This window comes from Hibiscus syriacus, unplaced genomic scaffold (assembly GCF_006381635.1).
Source record: "Hibiscus syriacus cultivar Baekdansim isolate YM2019G1 unplaced genomic scaffold, ASM638163v2 tig00002237_pilon, whole genome shotgun sequence".
Taxonomy (NCBI): Eukaryota; Viridiplantae; Streptophyta; class Magnoliopsida; order Malvales; family Malvaceae; genus Hibiscus; species Hibiscus syriacus.
In genome coordinates, this window is record NW_024061918.1 from 7,439,064 (window position 1) to 7,465,110 (window position 26,047).

Below are 26,047 nucleotides of genomic sequence, written 5' to 3' on the forward strand. Positions count from 1 at the left end.
TCTCAACTTCTTTTTCTTGGCATCCATGCTCGAAATTCCGGTACTGGATTCTTTTGAGGACAAAGAAACAGATGGTAGCACTACACTTTTCTTATTAGCAATCACAGAGGACCTTATTCCTTTGCTTATTGTCGTTTCACCTTTATTTCTTCCACCAGAAACGCCTAAAGAAGTTGTGGGAATAATGTTTGCTTCCTTCCTTTTCGGGCCTTCGGAGTTATGTCTGCCACTCGGACGTGTCTGTTTTATGAGAGACAATGGCTTCGATTGGGGATTCAGCTTTGAATCTTTTGCATAGTCGGTTTCCTTTCGAGATAATAGAACTTGATCCGGTAAGACGGAATCTTTATTAGTCCAAGATGATACTCCATCTTCAATGCAATCAAGCTTGACAGGTTTCTGGCCTTCGGAATCAGAAGACGTCTTCACACAAACTTGTTGACTCTTTTCTCCGTTCGGTGATTTAGTTTCAGCATTTTCTTCATCTTTGGCTTTACTTTCCACTGACATAGCTTCGATTTCAACCAGATCCTCCGGAGAGGGCTTAAGACTGGGATACTCTGGTTTCTGCAGCTCAGCATCATTCGAAGTCGTGACACTAGCAGCGGAGTTCTTCGTATCAGTTAAATCATCTTCAACATTTTCCACATGGTGTCCTTGTGTTTCTGCAACCTTGATGGCAACATAATCATCAGGTTCCTGCACTTTGAAATCCGAAGAAACCTTAACACTAATTCCCATTTTGTTTCTCCTATCCACCAAATTACTTTCCGAGATTCTTTCCAAATTCCGGCCTGCTCCTGGTTTCGGTACAACTATTTTACGCATAGGACTCCTTGGGGTCTTTGACTCTGTTGCAGGAGAAATATTTGTTCCATGTTTGCAAATATCATGACAAGAACCCTGTGAAGATCGGAGGTAACGCGAAAAAACTGTTAGTCCACCGCTCGGCATGATCACCTTCCTGGTGGAGTACCTCATTGAATGAACGTTTCTATCCTTCGGAAACCGGGATGTCAAATAGTGCATCAGCCATCTTCAGGACTTACAACCCTGCAGCAGACCAGAAAGATTTCATGGGCGCTGGCATTGCCATAAAAGGAAGACACAAAGAAGACCTGAAGAAAAGGAGTAAAACAATCAATAGCATGATCACTGATGCAAGAGGCTTTCAGCTAACAAAGAGAACTATGTTATTCGGACTACGGTCGGATCGTCTTGTACGAGTATATTAGATTTAAAAATAAAATAAAATCATGTATGAGCCCCTAAAGGTACTCGTATCCAGTTATAATATTGCCAGAAAACAATGAAGTCAAGGTTTGACCATTTAACCAAATTATTGTTATAATCAAGGATTTAAATTATGGCTGTCATTGCGTGTTAGGTTACATTACATTTATCATAATGTTATTACGGTAATTGTGGGTATCATGGTTATGTAATAATGGTTGAGAACAGCTCTGCTACCGTTATATATAGCAGGAGCTGCCGCCACTTAAATCCCTAGTTACAGTGTCATCACCAAAGAAGAAAAAACCTTCATTTCTTCTTGACAACATTAAAGCATGCCAAAACAAAACAACCCCCCAAAAAAATTTTAACGTCTACGATCATTTTTTTCAACAGAAATAACAAAAAGGAATGATAATTGAGTCATGATAATAACCCTATCATCTAAATGCAATTATTTAGAAACATTGCAGAGAACACAAAAGAAATAGAAACATTTCAGGCAATTCTTTCCAACATATGGATGAAGAGCAAACAAATTTTCTCGGCAACCAAACATTCATAAAGAAAGCGAAGAACAGCCCATTTGTAAATTACATGCTAAAAGCTCAAACCAATATTCAGAACAAATGCAATCCTTTGATACCCAAAGCTCAAACTAAAAGAAGAAGCAAATAGTGAAATGAAAGATGAATGTGTCAAAGATCAAACCTTTGTGTTTGGGCAAGTTGGGCAATACGAACATAAACTTTTCCAAAGGCCAAGGAAAAAGAGAAGATGAAAGCATGAGGAAAAACATGTGTGATCTTCTATTTTTGACAAAAGGAAACGTGTTTGTTCAAAATTGAAACCGTAATCTTAACTAATAACTAACATTAGTGTCTGTTTTAGATTTTTTTTTTATTTGCAAGGAAAGAAATTCTCAGAGAAAAAACAGGGGATCCAACCATGAAAATTTGTATATTATATGCTAATCTTACGGATTTTTGGCCATTGAATGTTAGTTCATGTTTTGGTGAATTTTTTAGCCTTGTTTTTATTTTGTCATCAAACAACTTCATTGATTTAGAAGAAGATTGTTATCTCTAAATTATAGCTATAATTGTAGAGTGTGTACATTATCAATAGTGAAAAAAAATTATTATGAATAAATATTATATTATAATCAACTAAGATTATTTCAAAAGTAACAATAATAATAATAATTTTTTGAAAATTTTTGTTGCTATATAGTAAAGAGAAATATATAATAATAAGATCTAATATCATTTTGGGGGAGATGGTGGATACCAAATTCCAAATGAATTTAGAAGCCGATAAGTCAGAACTCTAATGGGACAGACGGCAAGGGCTAATTGGTTGAAGAATGACGATAACAACACGGAGTTTCTCATAGGTTTGCTTCTCAGCGCAAACGTCGTAACAAAATTGATTTTCTTGAATCGGATGAGGGGAACACAGTGGATACTGATCATGGTATTGGGGAATACGCTAAGAATTATTTTCAAGATTTGTTCGTATCTTCGGCTGAGCCAGTGGGAGATGGTGTTTTGGATGGCATTCCCGAAAATATTACAACCGACATTAATACTTTGTTATTAAAACCCTTTACTTAGGATGATGTCACTACAGCGGTTAAATCTATGAACACTTTAAAGGCTGTAGGGGAAGATGGTCTAGGAGCAATATTTCATCAGAGATTCTGACATTTGATTGGAGAAGAGATTGTTGTATTTTGTGTTGGGTGTTGTCAAGGTAGCAGAATGTTAGTATGGTAAATCACACGCATATTGTGTTAATTCCCAAGGTGGATAAGACGACAAAGTTGAGCCAGTTCAGGCCAATTAACTTGTGCAATGTGTTGTGCAAGGTAATATCGAAGATGCTAGTTATTCGTATGTAATGAATACTTGGGGATTGTATGGAAGAAGCACAAAGTGCATTTGTTCTAGGAAGGCTTATCTCTGACAATATAATTGTGGCTTATGAAATTATCCATTCTTTTTTTTAAGAAATGTGAGGGTCGAAAAGATTATTTTGCTCTGAAATTAGATATGTGTAAGGCCTATGACAGAGTCGAGTGGAGCTTCGTGTCGTCTGTTATGCAAAAAATGGGTTTCTCTCAAGGGTGGATTGATATGATTCGAAACTGTTTTTGTTCTGTTACTTATTCTGTGGTTATTAATGGGTTCCCAGGAGATAGGTTTGCTCCTCAGCGGGGCCTTCGACATGGAGAGCCGTTGAGCCCATAATTATTTTTATTTTGCAGTGAGGGGCTCCCATCTCTATTGAGGCAGGCGATTTCAAATGGGGTTCTCACAGTAGAAAGGATTAACCGGTATGTGTTGATAATCTCGCACTTTTTTTTTATTTGCAGATGATAGCTTAATATTTGGAGAAGCGAATGCTCAGGTGGCGCTCAGAACAAAGGAGATACTCAGAGAGTATGGTTGGTATTCAGGCCAGGTAATCAATTTTGATAAGTCAGGGGTTTTCTTTAGTTCTAATGTTATTGATACAAATAGAAATGATGTTCAAAGAATTCTAAAGGTATTTAGTTCATCCAACCCGGAAAAATACTTGAGGTTGCCTGCTATTGTTGGGAGAAATAAAAGAGGCGCGTTCGGTTATTTGCTGGATAAATTTCACAACCATATTAGCAGTTGGAGTGTTCGTGCTCTCTCTCAAGGGGGTAAGAAGGTATTCATTAAATCGGTTCTTCAAGCGATTCCCCTCTTCGCTATGACTTGTTTCTTGTTACCAAGAAGCCTTTGCTTGGAAATTGAAAGGATCATGGAGAAGTTTTGGTGGCAAAAATCAGAAACGAATAGAGCATTCATTGGTGCACGTGGGAAGCCCTTTGTCAGCATAAGGAGGATGGGGGTCTCGAATTCTGGGATATGGGGAAGTTTAACTTTGCTTTACTTGCAAAGCAGGGGTGGCATTTATTAACTAATCCTACTTCGCTGGTTGGCCGTGTTTTAAGAGAAAAATATTATTCTTCGGGAGATTTTCTCAGTTCGGCTCTTGGTTCTTCCCCATCATGTACATGGAGAAGTATTTAGAGTGTAAAGGGTTTGCTTCAAAAATGGATACGGTGGAAGGTGGGGTCCGGAGAAGCCATCTCAATTTGGAATGACTGTTGGCTACCCAATCGGGTGCCTCACAGAGTGCTTTCCTCCCCTGTGCGATTGATAAATATGGTGGCCAATCTAATTGATGAGAGGCAGAGAGGCTGGAAGGAAAAGTTAATTATGGAGGTGTTTGTGGCAGTGGAAGCTAATCAAATTTTGGAAATTCCTTTAGCAAGCAGTGGATAGGAAGATTGTAGAGTATGGAGTGGGGAGAGATCTGGGTTTACACTGTTAGAAGAGGATACCGACTTCTGTTTTCGGAGGTAAACATCTTGTAGTCGGAGAAAATGATTTATAATGCTATATGGGCTACCTCATGTCAATTGAAGATTAAAATCAAGCATGGCGTTTTTCCATGAATTTCATTCCAACTACTCAGAATTTACACTTTAGGTGTTTGATTCAGAGTCCAATATGCACGAGATGTGCTATGGAAGTGGAATCGGGTTTACATGTGGTCAGGGATGGCGTCCTTGCAAAATCAGTATGGAGGGATTTAAATTATTCATGATCAGGGGTGATTTCGCAATCTAATTTGGAGGAGTGGCTGAGGCGGCTATTTTCTAACAATATCAGTACTAAACATGCAGAGATTTAGGTGTCAATATGGGCCTTGTGGTATGCCCATAATGTACATTTATATCAAGGAAAAATGTTAAGAAATGAAGATATTCTTACCTTGATTCATTCCCAATGCAACGATTTTTCCACTGCCAACGCTTGATTGGGAAATACTCTCGACTCCCCCATGGTTCGATGGTGAGCTCCTCCTCAGTTAGTTGTAAAGATCAATTTTTACGCCCATGTATTATTTGCATCAAAAGTTGCATGGTCAAGAATCATCATTCGTGGCAACCTTGGGCAAATTCTAGGTGCATGTAGAAGGAAGGTTTTGAACAGGGCTGTAAATGAGACGAGACAGATCGCGAGCTACTCGACATCGACTCGATCAAGGTTCGATAAATACTCGAAGCATAAAGGATCCCAGAATAAACGATCCTTGAAGCTGGTGAGACCCATTCTGCCCCTATTGGAGAAAAAGAATAAATGATCCCAGAATGATGAAGCATTCCACATTCTTCAAAGTAAATGGTCTGAGAGATCAAAAGGATGGTAGGATAAAACTTGTAACACTTCCTCGTGACGTTGTCGGTAACCTGTCAAGAAGCAGATGATCTTTTTATTTGAAAGGGACACATATCCCAACTCATAGCACAAATGCAAAAGTGAGATCAGTCAAGGATGAAAATTTGGCACCCAAATAGGGATAAGTCATGAAAATACCCACTTTGGGGCATTATCAAAAACCCAGATCACATGGAGATAACAAGGCTCAAACCGAAACAACATTAAGAATGAGTCTCAAGTCTCACAACTTAGGGTGCCAAGGAAAACCATGAATTTGAGAAGAGCTTACCTTCTAAAGAAAATCAGTCGATCATCAATTAACGGTAAAGTCCTGGAAAAACAACTCTGATAGCGCGATTGAGTCAACGACAGAAAGGGGCATCAAGATCATATTACGGACCACATCAAGAATTCAATAGAACACAAAGACATAAGATGAGCAACTCTTTGGAATCAGCAAAGAAGACACAAAGACATAAGATGATTAGATAGGTCTTCCAAAAATGCAAGCTTGAAATCATAAGTTGCTACACTTATATTTATATAAACCCGAGAGAGGAGTGATCAAGTGGAAGAAGACCTAGTTCCCCACTTTGGAGTCAAAGGAAAATTGAATAAGCATTTATGCTTGCATGAGAACATTATTTACATAAAAGAAAAAGCATTGCATTGCATTGCATTCGCATTTCACGCATAAACGTATGGTTTTTATAGATATTCCAATGAAAATAAAAGATTAATGGTATTAAAATCCCAACAAGTTGAAGCTAGAATTCAAACCTCAAATGCAAGGAATCATATTTAAGGAGGCAGAACCTGAAGAACATGGTGGGCCCAATCCATAAAGGAAGCATTACTTTGAAGTAGGACATGTTGCCCGACCATTAAGTTATTTTATAAGTTAAAAAGTAAGAAAACGATTTCCAAAGTTTCTTACTTAGTAATCCTTTGGGCCATCAATAAGGCTTTCAAGCATGATTAAATCCTTCGAGACATCTATAAGTCTTTCGAGCAAGATGATAAGTCCAATTAAAATTTAGTGACACGAATTAAATTGAATCTATTTTAAAATTTAGGGATTAGGAAGAAGATCGTGTTCTTTTAATTAAATTCACCGAGAAAAGACTGTTAGATTGAATCTAAGGTTTCATTTCTAGGTATTTAAATAATTGAACATTCTTATTCCCATAAAATATTGGTAAAATAAATAATTAATTGTATTTGCTTGGGATATGCTTCTAATGTGATTTAGTTTTTCATGTGTTTTCCAACGAGCTTTCAAAATAGCAACACTCGAATCGATATTGAGAATAGTAATATCTTTTCATTTCGGTTGGAGTAATAAATGACTGCATTAAGGCATGAAAGGTCCTTTATTCTCGATTGGAAATAATTCGATATTACAGTTTTCTCTTGAATCAATATTGATTTTTAAGATGGAACAATGATATCTCTTCATTTCGATTGGAACAATAAATGATCGCTTTAAGGTATGAGAGGTCATATATTCTCGACATGAAATCATTAGATATTATCGTTTTCACTCGAATCAATATTGAATTCTAATATGAAATAGTAATATCTCTTCATTTCGATTGAAGTAATAAATGATTGCTTTAAGAAATGAAATGTCATTTATTTTCGATTGGAAATAATTAGATATTATCGTTTTCTCTCTTAAAATTATTTTGGGTGTTTTTATCTTGAATTATTAATGAAATTTAGAATGTAATTTTAATATTTTCTTATTTCGATTGGAGCATGAATCGGCTGCTCTTAGGTATAGAAGGTCGATCTTTCTCAATAAGAAATAATTAAATATTATTATATTTCGTCCTGAAATTCAAAAGAATAATACTTGTAGGGGATCTTAAATTAAATTAGATTTGAATTCTTAAATTGTATTACAAATACAACTAATTAATCGGCTAGGTACCAATTTAGGGCACTGTGGGGTGCTAATCCTTCCTCATACGTAATTGACTCCCGAACTCAAATTTTTGTAACGCATACCGTAAATTTGTTATTTTAATTAAAATAATTTTTTAAAAATAATAAATATTTTTTGAGTGCCCAATCACATCTTAACAATAAAATATTGGGGACTCCTCGAACACCTTTTATCATTAAAAGGTCATTCGATACAAGACCCCTTCCTTTATTTCGGAAAACCGTTTCGACAATTATTGTGACTTTTCAATTCTAACCTTGAACACTATAAATACGCATTTATTTCTCTATTGTAGACACAACTTTAATGATTATAAATAAGATTTTTGTCGGATTTTCAGGGGTTTGGGAAAATGGTTGCGATACGTGTGTGCGCGCTTTTGGACGGATTTGACTTGAGTTTTTTGGATTGGTAATTGGATTCAAGCCTAATAATCAGGCACAAACAAAATTAGTGTCTACAGTAACAATTTTATATTTTTAAAAAAATGTTACGTATATATGTTTTTTAAAAAGCTTTTTTTTCTCCTATTTCATTATCTAGAAATTTATATTTTAATTATTTAAATTTTTATTTTTTCTGTCATTAAGTAAAATGAAAGATATATATACAAATGGATGTAATAATTTATTAAATATGAGAATTGGTTTGATGGTTGAAGTATGCTAAAACCTCTCTTTAATCTTTTGTTGAAATACTTTTTTTATTACTTTAGTTTCTTTTTCACTGCCACTAACTAAAATAAGCTATAAAATAAATGTTGTCTCTCATCACCAAAATTTGGGTTTGACCCCGTGGTTTACCCCCGCATTAATCAATCTACAAGCCCCCATGCTTGATTTCACCGTGCATTCATTCTTTCATTTATTTCTGATTTTTCGGTTTTAATCGAATTAATCGATCGAACTGAATTAATTCGATTAATTCGATCGGTTACCGAATTAGTTCAATCAAGAATCGATGAATATTTTTTTAATATTCGATTAACGATTATTTCGATTCAAAATCGGTTAATTAACTGAATTAATCAAAATTACTAAATATTAAATATATTATGTATTTAATACATATTTTAAACTCAAATCCATTAAAAATTGAGACCTAATTATTTTTTAATTATACTTGTCTCATTAAATTATCAGTATCTAATTAAATTTTAATCCAAATAAAAAAAAAATACTTGTATTATATTCAAATTAATCTAATTAAAGAAAGTATTAAAAATTCAGTTAATTAGGTTAAGCAACATAATAACCGAATTTTATTCGGTTCGATTAATATTTTCAAAAGAAATTTCGGTTCGTTTTGGTTAAAGGTCAAAGAAAAAAGTTCGGTTAATTTGGTTAATAAAAATTCGGTTCGGTCGGTGACCGAATTAACCCTTTGAACACCCCTGTTTTTCACGCAATTAGATGGTGACACGTGTCATCTTTTGAGGAAAAAATGAAATTAATTAAAATTAAAAAAATCTATCACGTGGTGAATAACGATGACCAAATATGTAAATATACAAATTTTTTAACTGTCCATCGTGAACACTTTCGTCAAATATTAACTGCAAATGATTTGATTGACAACATTTAAATAGTTAGATGATTTGATTGACAAAATTGAAAGATCGATAATAAAAATAAAAGGGGTAAATAAATAAATAAATGATCATGGGCATATTTTACTGTATATAGTAATTTATTTATATAGCATATTTTTTATTTGACACGTAAATTTAATTTATAATAATAAGTAATGTTTATTTAAACTTATAACATATTATTTTTGTTAAATAATTTAATGGTTAAAGGTTATTTTATTGAATTTTGTTAAATCTTCGTGTTGCATTTTTACCACAAGAGCTTAATTGTATAATTTTAGTAACCGACTATCTCACTAAATATGCTCGGAAAAGATCATACACCTAGGATACTTGTAAAAAATGAAATTGGAATTAAGGCACAGAGTCGGCCCTTTCGGAAGATTCAAAGAATATTCTTCTAGAAACCGATAAAACAGATTCTGAAGAGAACCCACAAGACTTCGTAACGTGGCAAACTGTAAATGGGTGTTCATTGCCTGCAATCTTTAAAATGAATCTAACATATAATGAATTTACAGAACAATTTCCAATAAAACTGAGAGATAGGGTGAATAAAAAATTATGTAATATAAATGATTTTTTACATTATAAATTTTAAAAATAAAATAATTCGAATCAGGTGAGTAAAACAGAAAAAAATTAATTTAAAAATGACTTTAAAAAATAAATAGTTGAGTGACTAAAATTAAAATATTAAAATAATTTAGTAACTAAAAAGAGTTAACGATTAAAATGATATTAGGGCAAAACGTTCTAAAAATACGCTTTAAGGGGTTAAACATTTCAAAAAATACTTTAAAAGTCAACTCAATACAGAATGCATAGGTTAGGGGTACAATAGTACAATTAAGCCTAAAAGAAATTATGTTTATATTTTCTCTTTTAATTAAAAAAACGAGATAATCAAATAAATGTAGCTGATTTTTACCAAAATTATTAAAAAATATAATTTACAAATAAATAATTTCCAAACCTCAAGATTTACTTTCATGAAATTAGAGGACCGAGTTGTTCATAGAATAAAAACATCGAATCAATTAGTTTAATCAATCAAAATATGAAAAAAAAATGAAGTGTTAATCCATTTGATTAAAAAATGGATTTGACTAACCTATACTACACATAAAACGAGTTCATCAGTTGCAAATTTTTTAGCAATAAAATCTACGAGAGGGATCGGATTTTTCAATGCCAGGTTCAAATTTTAGACTCAACCCCATCTACTAGTGGTATATCATGGAATATGATTTCACAAGCAAGCAGCAAATAAAAAAACAAGTCTTTAATTCATCATATATAAACCACAAATCTTAAACAGAATCCAGACACAAAAGCAACAAAACTGAACCATTACTGACTTATGACAACCAAAAACACAAGTGAAAGTAGCCACCTAAAATGGAACTTCATATTACTACCCGAAGCGAATGACATTGTCGATGTCCTTATTAGATATCAACCCTCTCGACATCCTCAAGTACAAGAGTCTTTGATGGCTTTCCCAGCAGATCGGTATACTCTTGGAAAGGAGACCTTGTGAAGCGAGTCTCTCTCCAGAAATCCGGGGTCAAGAAACCGTATGTTTTCAGAAGACACTCGAAGGTGGCCTGTAATTTTACATTGGCAAGAACAACAGGTAATCAGGATTCTCTAAATCACATATTTCATAGATGTACTTAAAAGAGATCATAAAAATAGCATAATTTGTTGAACTGAACTATTCTTTAGTGTTTGCAATCGATAAACTGAACTATTCTTTAATGTTTGCAATCATGTTCATAGATCTTAAGCTTAGTTCAATGAATACAAAAACACACATTTTGTAGATGCTACAAGAAGTTTACAACACAGCAGACTCCCTGCTTCTTAAAAGTTTGATCTACAACAGATTTGGGATCATAAAAAATGCATATTTAGTAGATAAACCGATACTCCTTAAGTTTATTATCATGTTTAGGTCTCCTAAAGATTATTTGAATACATTTATATGCATACACAAATGCAAAAACACATTCAAAAGATGCAAAGAAATAAAATATGCATCTGTCACCATCTATCCTCGATCAAAATTTTATTCAACTAATTAATTTAACATAAACCTTGGGATATTTCAATGACCCAAATCAACAATCCAAAAAACTGATAGTAAAACATTCTAAAAAAACATATACAAATAGATCTAAATAAACCCATAAACAATGTCAAGTTACAACAAAACCGAATCGGATTAAGAAATATTGGGGAGAAAAAGAAAATACCTTAACAAAGTTTCCAAGAGTTTTGGTTGAACCCCTTGAAGAAGTGAAGACATCCTCAATACCAGCAAACTGAAGCACCTTTTTGGGAACCCTAGCAGCAACGATACCAGCACCTCTCGGAGCCGGTACCATCCTCACCGTGACGGAACCACATTTTCCGGTAACCTTGCAAGGCACTGTATGGGGTTTCCCGATCTTATTTCCCCAGTAACCTCTTCTTACCGGTATCACCGATAACTTGGCCAATATTATCGCCCCTCTTATAGCCGTCGCAACTTCTTTGCTGCACTTGACGCCGAGTCCAACGTGTCCGTTTCCATCGCCGACGACAACGAAGGCCTTGAAGCGCGTGCGCTGACCGGCGCGAGTTTGTTTCTGGACTGGAGTGATCTTCATGACCTCGTCTTTAAGTGAAGGGCCGACAAGTTGATCTATAATTTGGTACTCTTTGATGGGGAGAGAATGGAGGTATATTTGTTCGAGGGATGTGATTTTGCCGGCTCTGACCAAGCGGCCGAGTTTCGTCACCGGCACCCATTTCTCCTCTTCTTCCTTGCGGCCGCGGCGCCTGCCTCTTGGACCACGGTCGCCTCTTCCACCACCAAAGCCACGCCTGAAAGTGCCGCGTTCACCTCCGCCTCTTTCTGCCATTTTCCTTTGATTAGGGTTATCGAGGGATATAGATAACTGGTGGAAGGAGAAAACCGAAGCGGCTAGGGTTAGGATCATATAAGCGGAGATTGTTCGAGTTAGGGTTTTAGTTTTTGAGGGGGCTTACTCGAGTTTATGGGCTTTTGGGCTTTGATTATATTGCATACCATCGGAAATAGAAAAACAGCGCATATAGGTTGGAAATAGAAAATACAAAGTGTTTAGACTATTAAGAAAATGTTTAGACCCCCCGCATTTTATTCATACTTAGGAATGAGCACAAACCCGATCTCGAGAGTTTCGATCTTATGTGATTTTATTGTGTCGAGATCTTTAAAGATGAGTTTAAGTCGGGTTTGGATTTAAGTTGAAAATATCCGACACAATTTAATTTAAAAAAAATAATATAATTATATATATCATATATTTAGGGATATTACAATAATATCTCTTTCTATATTATTTTAAACAATTAGATCTTTATATTATTTTGGGTCAGGTTAGGCTTGAGTTTTATCTCAAAAAACAGATCAAGTCAGATTTTAGGTGAGGATGCATATTTCGGTCAAGTAGGGTTGGGTGTCAAGTCGAGTTGACCGAAAACTAAACCCAACTCGAACCATGCCCATTATTGTTCATAGTTGCAGAACTTTTGACAATTTAAAATATGGATAAACTACATGAACCGATCGATCTGATTAGATAAAAGTGTTATTATTATATTTAAAGGTCTTGAGTTCAAGTATGATGTTTATAGATGTGTTTGAAAGTTCATTACTAAATAGTTGAGAGTCTTTAGGACAAATATTACCTTGTAATCACGCCAAACTGATAAAATGTGTAAACTACTCATAAAGTCTTTAAATTGTTAAACAGTCGGTGTCTAGATTTTTATCATTTGAATAGTTAAATGATCTAACTAATAGAAATTTTAGTTTAATAGTCAGAATAAGACCACTCTTATAGAGCTCAAACTACACAACCTTGATGGTAGAGGGGTTGTTGTTATTTCTTTAGATCTTGGGTTCGAACACTTTGAATATCAGGATATGAGCGTTCAATATCAAATGATTGAGAGATCTTTGAACGGACACTAACTTGTACTTACCCTGAATTAATAAGAAAAAACACTCTTATAAATTAGTTTACCCTTGAATTATCTACATATCTCATCGAAATAAATTTGTGTTTGAAAATTACAACATAATTATATGATGGATGAATTTATAGTGTACGTCGTATACCACTTCTAAAGAGACATATTAAAACACATCACTAATAAAATTGTCTTTATTATGTAAAAATGTACAATGGTTTATTTAAAATTAATTAATTAATTAATTAATAAAATTGTCTTTATTATATAAAAATATAATGGTTTATTTAAAATTAGTTAAATATTTAATTTTAATTTTAATAGAATTATGATTAAATTATATTTTTTTTTAATTAAAATAATAATTAATTTATGTAGTTTAATTTGATTAGAATTAAATTTTTTAACTTATATAATTTAGTGTTTAACCCAAACTAACAGGGCAACCATCATCACCCATCACCAATTACCATCTCGTATAACATCCCTTACTCATATCCATCACCGAATATGAGTTAGAGATGTCACATGACAATTTCAAATAATCCTTATTGGAAGTTTAATAAAATTTTGTTTTTTACATCAATCATCAAACAATCAATTAACCAAAAACTATTTAATCGTATAAAATCAAAAAGTAATATTTAAAAATATTTTTCATATTCAATTTTAGGTAACAATATGACATTTTAATACTGTTACGTATAATTAGTCAAATTATCTAAAAACTGCCTAAATAAAAATTCATCTTTATGCTAGTAAAATAAATTTTTACCGATTATATAAAACTAAAACCCATTTTTATAGCTACACATTCGTTACTATCTAAACTATTAAAAACCATCTAAACATTATATACATATCAAATCATATTTAATCCATAGTAAAATACTACATGCATTTATTATAAGTATACATGTCAACTAGAATTCAAACAACATATAATGTCATTATTGGTATCGACAAATAGTTTTTTATGTTTAATGTCAAGCTTAGCTCCTTACTTCACTTGCTTTCTTTTTTACCTACACGTGAAATCATCACACGCTAAGTATACACTTAGTGAGACATTAACAATACTAAAGTAAAATATCGATATGTATCAACACTACAACAAAACAGGTTTTTGACGACGTTTTTTAGTTATTAAAAGCATTTCTGGCACAAAAACAAATGCCGTAAAAAGCGCCACTTAAACAAACACGGTAAAAGTTTGCATTTTAAAATAAACGCCGCTAAATGTTATGCTTTTTAGCAGCGTTTATTCTACAAACGCCGCAATAGATTAGGTCAATTAGCGGCATTTTAAAATAAACACGACTAATAGTAATAATGTATAGTGGCATTTTTCACCCAAATGCCATTAAAAGTCATGACTTATCGTGACAATTTTACTCACAAAATGCCGCTAAAATATGCTTTAACCAAATGTTAAGTAATCATGTTATCCGTACATTATCCAAAGATGTGTGCATTAAAAATTTCTACGAAAGCATTTAAGAATAAACGAGAAAGAGATGTAACCAGAGTTAAATAAAATAGAAATAAACATGTATCAATTGGAAATTTACGAATTTATAAATTTCAAATAATCATGTACTCTTTTGAAGCAACAAATTCAACTGTTTGATTAGTAAAAACCCAACTCTAAGCATGAGTTTCAGATTGGATTTCCGGAGAGTTTGTTCACAGCGTTCTAGGCCGAATCTTCACAAGCCTTTGTGATCGCAGTCCGCCGCATGCTCTGCCGTATGGCAATATGTTGTCCAACACTCACATGGAGCAGCCGAATCGCAAACATAACAGTAACACTGCATCAAATCCAAACAAAATTCATTACAATTTCCTCTCATCTCAATCCCAATCATCCCAGAAGCTAATTCGCCAACAAGTAAATAATTATCTTTTTGCATACCAAATCACAGTGTCTGTTAGAGGTGTCGTATCAAATGGAAATTGCAGATAAAGATTCCTTGAATGTGGATAATCTCTGCAGGCCACCTAAAACAACTTCAAGAACATAATTAAAATAACAAAAAAACTAAAGATGGTTGTTTTTTGGTACAATTTCAAGGAAAATAACACTACCAAATCTGGTTGCTCAAGGAATTTCAGCAGAAGATCCGTGTTTGAGTTTAGCACCACAAGGGCATAATTGAATTCCTCGGAATCCAACAGCTTTTCATCATTTGAAAGACGTTTAGCCTTTATAATCTTCTGTTGGATAAAGGAACCTCAGCATCAGAAAGCTTCGAGTTTGCAGTTCCTTGTGAAGAGTAATAACCACTCTCAATTTTAGATGCATCTAAATCTTCAAAAACGACTTTAAACTCTGGCTCCTCCTTCGAGTTTTACCTAGAAGACTACTGACTATAGAATGAACCATCCTTTTGAACTTTCCCTTGACTAATACTCAGACTGTTTCTGCTGCTTGTGGCCATACTGTTGAGGTGGTAACCCATCAAGGCCCATTAATCTCGCTGTAACACTTGATAATTGTTTTGTAGATTCATTTTCTTTTGACATCTCTCGTGCTAACTTCTTCATTGGGGTTCCAGTTGTTTTCTTCTACGATCTCCAATCGAAATCAAACATTAACTATGACAACCAGAACTATATTTTGCATTAAATAAATACTCAGGAGAATCTAAAGCTGCAGAGTATCTAACTGTAAATCGTATTGTAAAATCACGGAAACAAAGAAACCAGCGCACATGATCCTGGTCTCTAGTATCATTAAGGCATGAACTGGAATCAAATGCCAAATTTGGGACTTTTCTCTGTTTTTGAAGTTGCATGTTTCCTGGGGAAAAAATCATATAAAAGCATTAGGATGTTCTAGTAGTAAAGTGAGGAGCAGGCTTAAAATTATTTTAGAAGTTTAGTTTCAAAAGCTTATGAAATCAACATAATCACAAAAAGACTTGAGAACTATTCTCATAAAAAAAAATGCATACGACAAACCCATAAACAAAATTCTACTTGGGGGGAAATGCCTAAACATATTTTATTTTAAAAAAGTAAAAGCAACTCGAGCTAAGAAATGCAATCATAACTTCTCATAACCCAATTAAAATAACAGAATTAGATTAAATTAATTTTCAACTTCTAGTTCAATTCAAGTCTAAAAACTGTGAATTTCCTCTGTACAATGAATTGAAGTTAAATCAAAATTCTATTTTGATTCCTTCAGTGTCAATTTTCCGGGAAAATAACAATACCCAGTGAGCTGAATTAAACTAATTTTGAAGCCTTTGGTCCAATTCCAAGGAAGTTTTACTTTTTAAAAAGTGTGAATTTCCTCAGCAAATATATTAGCGAAAAATTGAGTTTAAATAACAAAAACCTGGCCACGCTCGGCGACCACGGAGAGTTCTTCATCAACATCGCCGTCATTGGCGGCGGAGAGCTTGGCAACGTCAACGGGATTGAAAGGGTTAAAATCAAGAATAAAGCAATCATCGGTCTCCTTAACGCGCTTCATGACGACGATCTTTTTCAAACAAAAAATAGATCTCAAATGACTCTCATCCACCAGATCGTCCTTGTTCTCCCCCTTCGCGTCGGTTTCTTTAAGTTCGTATCTTTCTCCGTCGATGAAAGTACGGTCACTACCTTGTCCGCCGTTGGTGTTTCCCTTTTGCTTGATTTTCTTCGCTTCGGCGTTAAATCCTTGTGCTGTTTCATTATCGATCAATTTTTTTTTTTGAATCTCTTTCTTTCTTGAACATGTAATTTGAAAGATAACCGTTGGCTTCGGCTTCCCCCCAAATAGAAAATAGCCTCAGGAACAAGGGAGGCCGACATTGATTTGGGTTTTCAGAGTGCGAAGCAGAAGAAAGACGTACATATTGGTGACCGAAAATCAACGACGGCAGATTGATGTTGCAGTTGTGGTGATGGCTGCACGGTGGTGGCTTCACTGTGATGGTTGGGCATTAGAGGAAAATTAGAAAAAAATGGGAATGAAAAATTAGGGATTTGGAACCAGTGGGTTAAAAGGAGTGTACGCGGTGTTTATTATAAAAACGCGGCTAGGTGCATGATTATATTGACGTTTATTAAAAAACGTCGTTAAAGTGCATGATTATTGCAACGTTTATTAAAAAAATATCGATAAAGTGCATGATTATCGCAACGTTTATTCCAGAAACGTCACTAAAATGCATGGCTATTGCTCATTTACTAAAATCTTCGCTGAAGTTCATGATTATTGCGGCGTTTATTAAAAAAAGCCACCAAAGTACATGATTATTTCGACGTTCATCCAAAAAGCTGCTAAAGTGCATGACTATTATAATATTTATTACAAAAATACCACTAAAGTGCATGACTATTGTGGTGTTTATTTTAAAAATGTCGCCTTTTAATAGTTAATAACGGCATTTTTACAAAATGTTTTGCTGGAATGAAAATTCTATATATATATATATATATATATATATATATATATTATAAACAAATCACACGTTACCGTATAATAATCATTAAAAGGTTTACTTTCATCTGAATCGGTCACCTACACTTTTCAATTTCAATTCATTTAAATCATAACCCAATGTTTATTAATGAGAATGTAAGGTACGTGAGTCTTGTCGAATGTGCGCAATATGCACTCGAAAGTGTCTCATTGATAAATTGCACTTGAAAGTGCGTAGCAGATAATTTGCACTAGGGCTGTAAATGAGACGAGATAGATCGCGAGTTACTCGAGATCGACTCGATCAAGGCTAGATAAATACTCAAATCGAATGGACTCGACTCGAGTTCTTAATGAGCCGAAACGAGCTACTTGATATTCGACTCGAAAAGCTCGTGAGCAGCTCGAAAACATAATATATTAAGATTTTATTTTTTTAAAAAAAAGTTATTAATAATATTTACATTTATATATTGATTTTTTTTTAAAAATACAATAAGATTTTCATGTATTTAAGGTTCAGGTTCGAGTTTGAATTTGAGGCTTCAATCGAGTTAAGTTTAAGAATTTTTTTCTTCATTTCGAGCCTTTTCGAGCTGCTCACGAGCTTCAGTTCAAGATTACGAGTTCGAGTCGAGCTTGAAAATTTTAAGCTCGCAAGTTTTCGAGTCGAATCGAGCTTTATTTCAGAGTTTTCAAATCGAGTCGAGCTCAGCACTACTCGAGCTCGACTCGGCTCGTTTACACCCCTAATTTGCACCATAGGTGTCGTATAAAATGTACACGAGTGTACCTCGTAGGAAATACAAATATGTTCTATATAACTTCACCTCATGGCATGCCAATTGTACCTAAGACTATTAATGCACATACAATGGTTTTTTTATCAGAAACACACATTATTCATTTATCAAAAGTATTCATAGATACCAACATATCAATATATCATAAAAAGGTACATTGAACAATTCATACCCGAAAGTATTCATAAATCATTTAGTAAATTATCATATAAATTGCATTGACAGTTCATATCCAAAATTATCTGAATGACATTCTGTAAAACAATATGAAAATAGATTAAAATATGATTTAAATTCTTTTCTTTCCAAATCATTCGAGGTTGACTCATCGCAAGTCTTCCTCATATCATATATATAAAATAGGTAAAAAAATGCACTCACCTAGTATACTTAGCTTGCAAACATTTCTTATCAATTTAAGTTTCACTCTTGAACTTTTTCCTTAGCTTTAAGCTTGCTTTGATTTGATTTCAATCACAATCTATATGAACATCATTTACATAACATATACAATTTCAAATCATATGTTAGTATCATACTAACATAAGTAGTGTATACTAAAAATAAATTCATAAAGATTTTTTCGATACTAATTCCTTTTCATAACATGGACATTGACCTTAATACTTTAAAATGAAACTTCAATTCCCTTACTATTCACATCCATCACTAGTTCACATGACGTTTCCAATTTTACATTTCAATCATTAAAATGAATTCTTTTAAAATTAATCTCAATATTTACAAATATTCAAAATGATCCCTTGCTATTTAACTTCAAATTCAAGAACCTAACAACATTTTCAAGCATTACAACAATTCATTTAAACATTATACATCAACTTCTAGTCAATTTCCATTTATGTCCCATATTTCTCCTAACATATGATTTGGTCCTCAACACTTTACAAACTTATAAATTGAGCCAAACAACATTTTAAAATTTGTAGAATCATTCATACATCATTTCCAGAATTAGGGAAATTTTTCCATATTTTCCCTATTTTTCCTACAATGGCCAAATATGAAGTGTTGATATATTCTTGATTTCCATCTTGATTCAAGCATGAATTCAACCTCTAAACATCATTTATAATCTTTAAGCTCTTATGAACAACCAAAATAAGCTAATAAAATGTGAATTGGTCTTTTAAGAAATTTTGTGTAAGCAACTGAAAAATAAAATTATTTGCACAACGATTTAGAGTGATTCGACTTCTAAACCAAGTCTACATCCACTACCTTATCATCCACACTAAGGATTTCTCAAATGCACTAAATTTGCTTACCTTTAAGGATAATATGTAACCTTACAAACACTTCAAGATTTACACCCCAAAACCTTGAATACACACTCTCCCAAAGAGTAAATACAAATAAAGCAAAAAAATGAGAAAACCTCACAATACAAATATGTTTGCACAAATTTAACACTCACCCAAATCATACTTGAGCAAAATTAACAATGTAGCTCACTAGTGTGTTACAATGAAAAGATAGAAAAATTAAGCATACAAGACTTCTTTGATGTTCGTATATTTGTTCAATATTGTTCTTGTTGACTTTAGGAAGCTTTAACCTTCAATTTTATATCTTCACCATCAATTATATCAGTTTGGAGTCATTGGGGATCATTATAGCCGTTACCTACAACCAAAAATATCATTTAATGCACAAGGGATCGTTTCATTCCTTTAGTGAAAGGGATCGATCCTTTTCCAAATAATTCGATTGTTGCAAGAAAGGGATCGATCCTTTATGGAAAGGGATCTACCCTTTCATCGAGGGATCAATTTTTTTGGTGAAGGGATCGATCCAAAACCTACTAGAATCCATGAGATCAGTCATTTTTCAAGGGGATTGATCCTTTGGTCAAAGGGATCAATCCATTGGGCCAAAAATCCTTGGAAACTTAACTTTAAAGTGTGAAAACGATCGACTATATTTTTTAAAAGGTTTGACTAAGCTGGAAAACATTTAAAACATATTTTTTTCAAGTTAATTTGGGCTTTGAATTATTTTTTTGAAAAAATTGATTAAGTTTAAAATTAATTTTGTAATTTTTTATTATATCAAAATCTTAATTCAACAATCTCCCCCTTTTTGATATAAAAAATTCTTTGGAAAAATTGTTTTTTTGAAAATGCTCCCCCTTTGAAAAATAATAAAACAATTTGAGAATTTGTGAAAAATTTAAGCTCCAATTTTTAAGTTTGGAAAATCATTTTTCATTTTATACTTCTCCCCCTTTTTGTTATATCAAAAATAATTCAATCATATAACAAAGGATATAAAATAAAGATAGAACCAGTTAAACACATAGGAACAATTATGTATATGAAGCATCAAAGTAATTTAACATAAATAGATAAATCCATACAAAGTATAAAGTACCAAAGTCATAAAAAATCCAAATAACAAAATAAAAATATTCAAGTACCAAATAAAAATCAAAGATCCAAACATCATAAATGTAGCAAAGTGTAATGACGTAAAAATAATATGGTATGCATGCATGAACTAAGATTGTGATGAATGAGGGAAGGAAAATCCGTCAAGCTGACACTGGATCGCTCAAAATCCTCGATCATACGAGCCTCTAAAGCATCCCTACGACACTCAAGGGTATCAAAACAGGAGTCGACATAGGCTTGGAGAGAACCGATAGATTGAAGTATCCTCTCCTCTAAACCTCGAAAGAAATCCACATGAGGTACCGGGTCTACGTGAGTCGTTCCCTCGAGTTTCTTGCTAACATCTTCATCACTTGAATCATCCATATGCTCGTCTCCATCGTAGTCATCATCCATATCCTCTCCATGGCTACTACATACGCAACGCATGGATCCCTCGGCCTCTTACATGTAGTTGATCTTCACCATAGTGCAATGACCAATGGTGCTCTCATCGGAAGAAAATATGTTAGGATCGCAAGATGTATCGATATCAACTAGCTCAAACAAGTGACTGAGATACATTCCATAGACAAGGTTCAGTCAAGCCTTCGATTTGATGATACTCACGATATTGTTGAAGTTATACTAGCAAACTATTGTTGGATGCAAAATATCCACAATAGTCGCTCTCGTGGACGGTGGAAAATTTTGTGCCACGAGTGAGCTGAGTCAAGCTCGAGAATTGCTGAGCTCGACTCGACTCAAAAACTCTAAAATGGGGCTCGACTCGACCTAAAAACTCATGAGCATAAAATTTTCAAGTTCGAATCGAACTTAAAATCCTGAACTGAAGCTCGTGAACAATTCGAGAAGGCTCAAAATGAAAAAAAAATTCTTAAACCAAACTCGAACTTGGACCTTAAATACATGAAAATTTTATTGTATATTATTTTTAAAAAAATCAACACATAAATTTTAATACTATTAATAATTTATTTTTTAAAAAATAAAATCTTAATATATTATACTTTCGAGTTACTCATGAGCTTTTCGAGTTGAATATCAAGTAGCTCATTTTTGCTCGTTTAGAACTCGAGTCGAGCTTGAGCTCTATCTGAGTATTTATTGAGCCTTGATCGAGTCGATCTCGAGTAGCTCGCGATCAGTCTCGTCTCATTTACAGCCCTAGCTATGAGCACATATGCAATGAGTTATGATAAGATGAAGCAAACGATCATTAAGAGAAAAAAAAGGTGGCTTTATTGTTTAAAAGGCACATATTAGGAGGAAAATGCCTTTTTCATTATCATCGCATGTAAAGGGGAAGTCAAAGGTTTGGGCGATGAAGTCGACGTAAATGGTGACGGAATGACCCATAAGTTAAGAAACAATGGTTCGATAAGTAGTGTCATCATGAGAAACAGGTGACACATGGGAATTTGAGTAAAAGACTTGAACCAAAGAAGGGTAAGTAGGGACATGAAAATTAAGAAAAGTAAAAAAGCTTCATGTCTTTTAAATTTTACTAATCAGAAATATCCAATTTTTCTAAAAAGTTAAAATCAATTTTTCAGGTTTCCTTAATCGATCGGTATGAAAAAAATGAGTCAAAACACTAACGAGCTTTGGTGGATTTAAACATTGGTCAATCCAACAATCAATTTGAGTGTTGCTCCCATAATGATTTCTACCATGTTTTAAGTAAATAAATTTCCCTACTTTTTTTAAAAAAATTGAGTGTTACTTGTGGATTTCCCCTTTGAAGCCATGGTTTTTCTTTTTGGCATTTTTGAAAGATTTGAAGAAAATGTGTGTTTAAACTAATTTAGGAAGAATTAAAAACACATTTTGGACTTGGAAAAAGGTTATAGCTGAATGGTTTTGAAGGTGGTTTTTGTTGGGGACTTTTATCAAACACCTTGTGGGTGTATGATAAAAATTTGAAATTTTTGAAAGATTTTAGTTATGGGTAATGCTACCTGCAACAAAATAAGTAATAAACAATATAAAATGTGTTCTCTAACCACCTAATTCAACCCAATTTTAGTGAATTTAAAAATTGAAAAGTTAAGTTTTTTTAAATCTAACCTAAATATTGATTTCTTCGAAGGATGAAGAATGATACGTTGAAGGAACGAATTCAAGTTGAAGAATTTTTTATTAAAATTGGAGTTTAGGAGGTTTGGGTTTGAAATAAGGGTGAAAAGGAAGATATGCGTGTAAATAAGCTTAAAACAACATTTCCCCACACATTTGGCTTAAAGGTATGGATCCATTTTGCAAAAGGATTGATCCATTTTTTCTAAAACATGCAAGGTACCAGTCCTTTTATCAAAGGAATCAATACTTTTTTGGAAATTGTATTTTTATTCCAATGAACAAATTGGATGACACTAAACTCTAATTGGATGCAACCCAAGTCATATTATTAATAAGAATTCAATTTTAATGACTTGAAGGATACTAAATGTGCATGAATGTCAATTTGAAATATCAAATTATGTAAATTTTTATTATTGACCAATTTAGTCCATAATTTGCACAAATAAAGTCCAAATCAAGTCATACAAACGTACAATGGTCTAAAGATCCTAAACATGCATATTTTTAATTTTGCTACATTAAACAACATATTCTCAAAATCAACATATATGATCAAAATAAAACCTGTAGAATATGATTTCACACCAATAACCAACATTGCAAAATTAAGGCCGAAAATTATCAACATAAACATATGAAACCATAAATATGCAAGTAAAAAAATAACTCCCCATAGCTAATTGAAATTAAGCACTATATGAGGACACTCAATCATGCATATAAACATATAAAATCATATAAAGCATAGAATTCCATGAAATTAAAAATTGTTACCACTTGAATTAGGGTTGATTTCTTAGGTCTCCCTTTTTTCAAGTGTCATTCCTTAGTGTGTTTTAGAGCCTCCAAATAGCTTGATTTTGCACACCATTGCTCCAACACACCTACAAGAAACATTTAATTGATTTTTGGCACCCAAATTGCTTTGGGTCCTTGATTATTAGTTTCAATGCTTCTAGTTCCCTTAAAAACCCATACTTATCTTTTCTATAAAATTTTCTTTTCTTTATAGGATAAGTATTAGAATTATGACCATGATAATGACAATGTGAACATTTTGCCATTATTGACTTTGATGAATTGTGAGAAATAATTTTTTTATTAAGCTATCAATCTTCATTTTCAAATAAAAAAATTCTTTTTCAAAATTTTTATTTTTCAATTTTGAAAGCTCCAAATATTTTTTCAAAACTTCATTTTTGCTTTCAAAATCCAATTTAATTTTCAAAAGAGAATAATTTTTGTTTTTGAATTTAGAAATTATTTTATCATATTTGGAATTCATGGTCTACAATTCCAATATCAATTCTTCGTAAGCATCTTTTAACTCATCAAAAGAATATGAATTTAATTAATTTGAGTTAGAAGATACATTTGGATTTTCTTGGATGGCCATAAGGAAAAGGTTGACTAATTTATCTTCTTCATCTTCGGTGATGTCCTCGTCACTCGAAGTGGCAACAAAAGCCTTCTTCTTTGGCTTACTTTATCATTTCTTCTTCAATTAGGGACAATCATACTTCACATGTCTCAGTTTTTGGTAACTGTAGCATATGATGGAATCCTTCTCCTTTTTCGATTCATGCTTCATCCCTTTATATTTGGATGACATAAATCATTTGAATCTCTTGAAGAGCTTGGCCATCTCTTCATTTTTTTCATTATCATGTTCATTGAAATTACATCCTTTGTATGCAGATGATATTAAAACAACACCAACTTGTTTTTTGTTTTCTTTCTTATCTTATTCTTTCTTTCTTATTTTGGAGTCTCACCTCGTGAGTGAGTAATAATTCGATGAGCGCATCGAGGGTATACAATTCCAAATCCTTAACTTCTTCGATGACTGTAGTTTTGCCTCCCCAAGATGTAGGTAATGAGGCAATCATCTTTCTCACTACTTCTTAATTGGGATAAACCTTTCCAAAGTTCTTTAACTCATTTATGATTGAAGTGAACCAATAAAACATCGTCTTTATTTCTTTATCAAGCTTCATCTTGAAGTTCTCATAGTTGAGAGTGAGAATATCAATCTTGGACTTCTTCACTTGGCTTATTGCTTCATGAGTCACCTCCAACTTGTCCCAAATCTCATTAGCATTAGAGCATGAAGATACTCTACTATATTCTCCCGGACCAAGAGCACAAAATAGAATGTGCATGGTTTTGGTATTGATTTGGGCAAACTTCCTATTTTCACTTGTTCATTACGATCAATTACTTAAAGGAATGGTAGAACCTTCAATAATGACATCCCAAACTGTAAGGTTGGTGGTTTGGATGACCAACATCATCCTATTCTTCCAATAGGAATAATTTTGTCCATTGAAGTAGGGTGGCCTAGTGATAAAGTACGAATCGGAAGTCGAAGACATCTTTATTGATTGATTGTAGAATTTGATAGACCTCTCCTAAGACCTTTTCAAGGTTGTTAGACCATCAATAGAGACCACTCTGATACCAATTGTTAGCTATTACTAACAACCAAAATAAGCCAAGAGGAGGTGAATTAACCTTTTAAGAAATTTTGTGGAAATAATCAAAAAATAGGAAAATTTTGCACATCGATTTAAAGTGGTTTGACTTCTAAACGAAGTCTACATCCACTATCCTAGCATCCACACTAAGGATTTCTTAAATCCACTAGATTTGTTTACTTTTCAGAACAAGGTGTAACCTTACAAACACTTCAAGGTTTATACCCTAAAACCTTGAACACACACTCTTTGAAAGAGTAAATACAAATAAAGAAAACAAATAAGAAAACCTCATAAGACAAATATGTTTGCATAAATTTAGCACTCACCTAAATCACGCTTGAGCAAAATTAACACTGTAGCTCACAGGTGTGGTATAATGAAAAGATAGAAAAATCACTACAACAAATTTGGTTATATGTGGCATCTAAAATATTGTCACCAAAACTTATATTTATGTCATTAATTGTATTTTGTGACGAAAAATTTGACGTCATGACGAACATCACTCTAGGTGTGTCACTAAATGCCAAGACTGATGATGTACTTATTTCCGTCACATATTATCAAGCTTATAGTGACGATAATATATATTGTCACCTTATAATTTGTATTAAGTGACAACAAATTACATCACCAAATAATACAATTTTATTATTGATTGTTCATATTGTCACCAATAATACAATAATTTTATTTTATAAGTGACGAAAGAATTATCGTCACATTGTTAGTGACATTTTATATCGTCGTTAAAGAATAGTATAAAAGTCAATAATAACATCACCCAAACTTTATATGAA

At 33.1% G+C, this 26,047-nt stretch overlaps 2 protein-coding genes and 1 long non-coding RNA gene across 4 annotated transcripts; 1 reads left to right on the forward strand and 2 right to left on the reverse strand.

Annotated features, from left to right (window-relative positions):
• The first annotated feature begins 1,013 nt into the window (after positions 1–1,013).
• On the forward strand, positions 1,014–4,185 carry LOC120140518. Its single transcript, XM_039155493.1, has 3 exons — positions 1,014–1,226; positions 3,430–3,436; positions 3,611–4,185. Exons 1-3 carry the CDS (start codon positions 1,014–1,016, stop codon positions 4,183–4,185), a joined length of 795 nt encoding a protein of 264 aa, XP_039011424.1.
• A 1,249-nt stretch (positions 4,186–5,434) lies between these two features.
• Positions 5,435–12,017, reverse strand: LOC120142771 (40S ribosomal protein S2-2-like). 2 transcript variants are annotated; one of them, XM_039157285.1, is made up of 3 exons: positions 11,299–12,017; positions 10,486–10,647; positions 5,435–5,463 (listed from the first exon to the last, which is right to left on the reverse strand). In XM_039157285.1, exons 1-2 carry the CDS (start codon positions 11,947–11,949, stop codon positions 10,489–10,491), a joined length of 810 nt encoding a protein of 269 aa, XP_039013216.1. In that variant the 5' UTR covers positions 11,950–12,017; the 3' UTR covers positions 5,435–5,463; positions 10,486–10,488. The 2 variants fall into 2 exon arrangements, with proteins under 2 accessions (XP_039013216.1, XP_039013212.1); XM_039157281.1 differs by lacking the exon at positions 5,435–5,463 and having other exon boundaries at positions 10,308–10,647.
• A 2,687-nt stretch (positions 12,018–14,704) lies between these two features.
• On the reverse strand, positions 14,705–17,027 carry LOC120139477. The gene is made up of 4 exons (XR_005517645.1): positions 16,392–17,027; positions 15,134–15,848; positions 14,961–15,046; positions 14,705–14,856 (listed from the first exon to the last, which is right to left on the reverse strand). It is a non-coding gene; the product is annotated as an uncharacterized LOC120139477 (long non-coding RNA).
• Between the last annotated feature and the right edge of the window lie 9,020 nt (positions 17,028–26,047).

Excerpts from the sequence above, each read along its gene's own strand:
- LOC120140518 (XM_039155493.1), top strand. The coding sequence starts at position 1,014 with ATGTCAAATAGTGCATCAGCCATCTTCAGGACTTACAACCCTGCAGCA.
- LOC120142771 (XM_039157285.1), bottom strand. The coding sequence starts at position 11,949 with ATGGCAGAAAGAGGCGGAGGTGAACGCGGCACTTTCAGGCGTGGCTTT. Across the intron at positions 10,648-11,298 it reads CTCTTGGAAACTTTGTTAAG|GCCACCTTCGAGTGTCTTCT; the intron begins GTATTTTCTTTT and ends GTAAAATTACAG.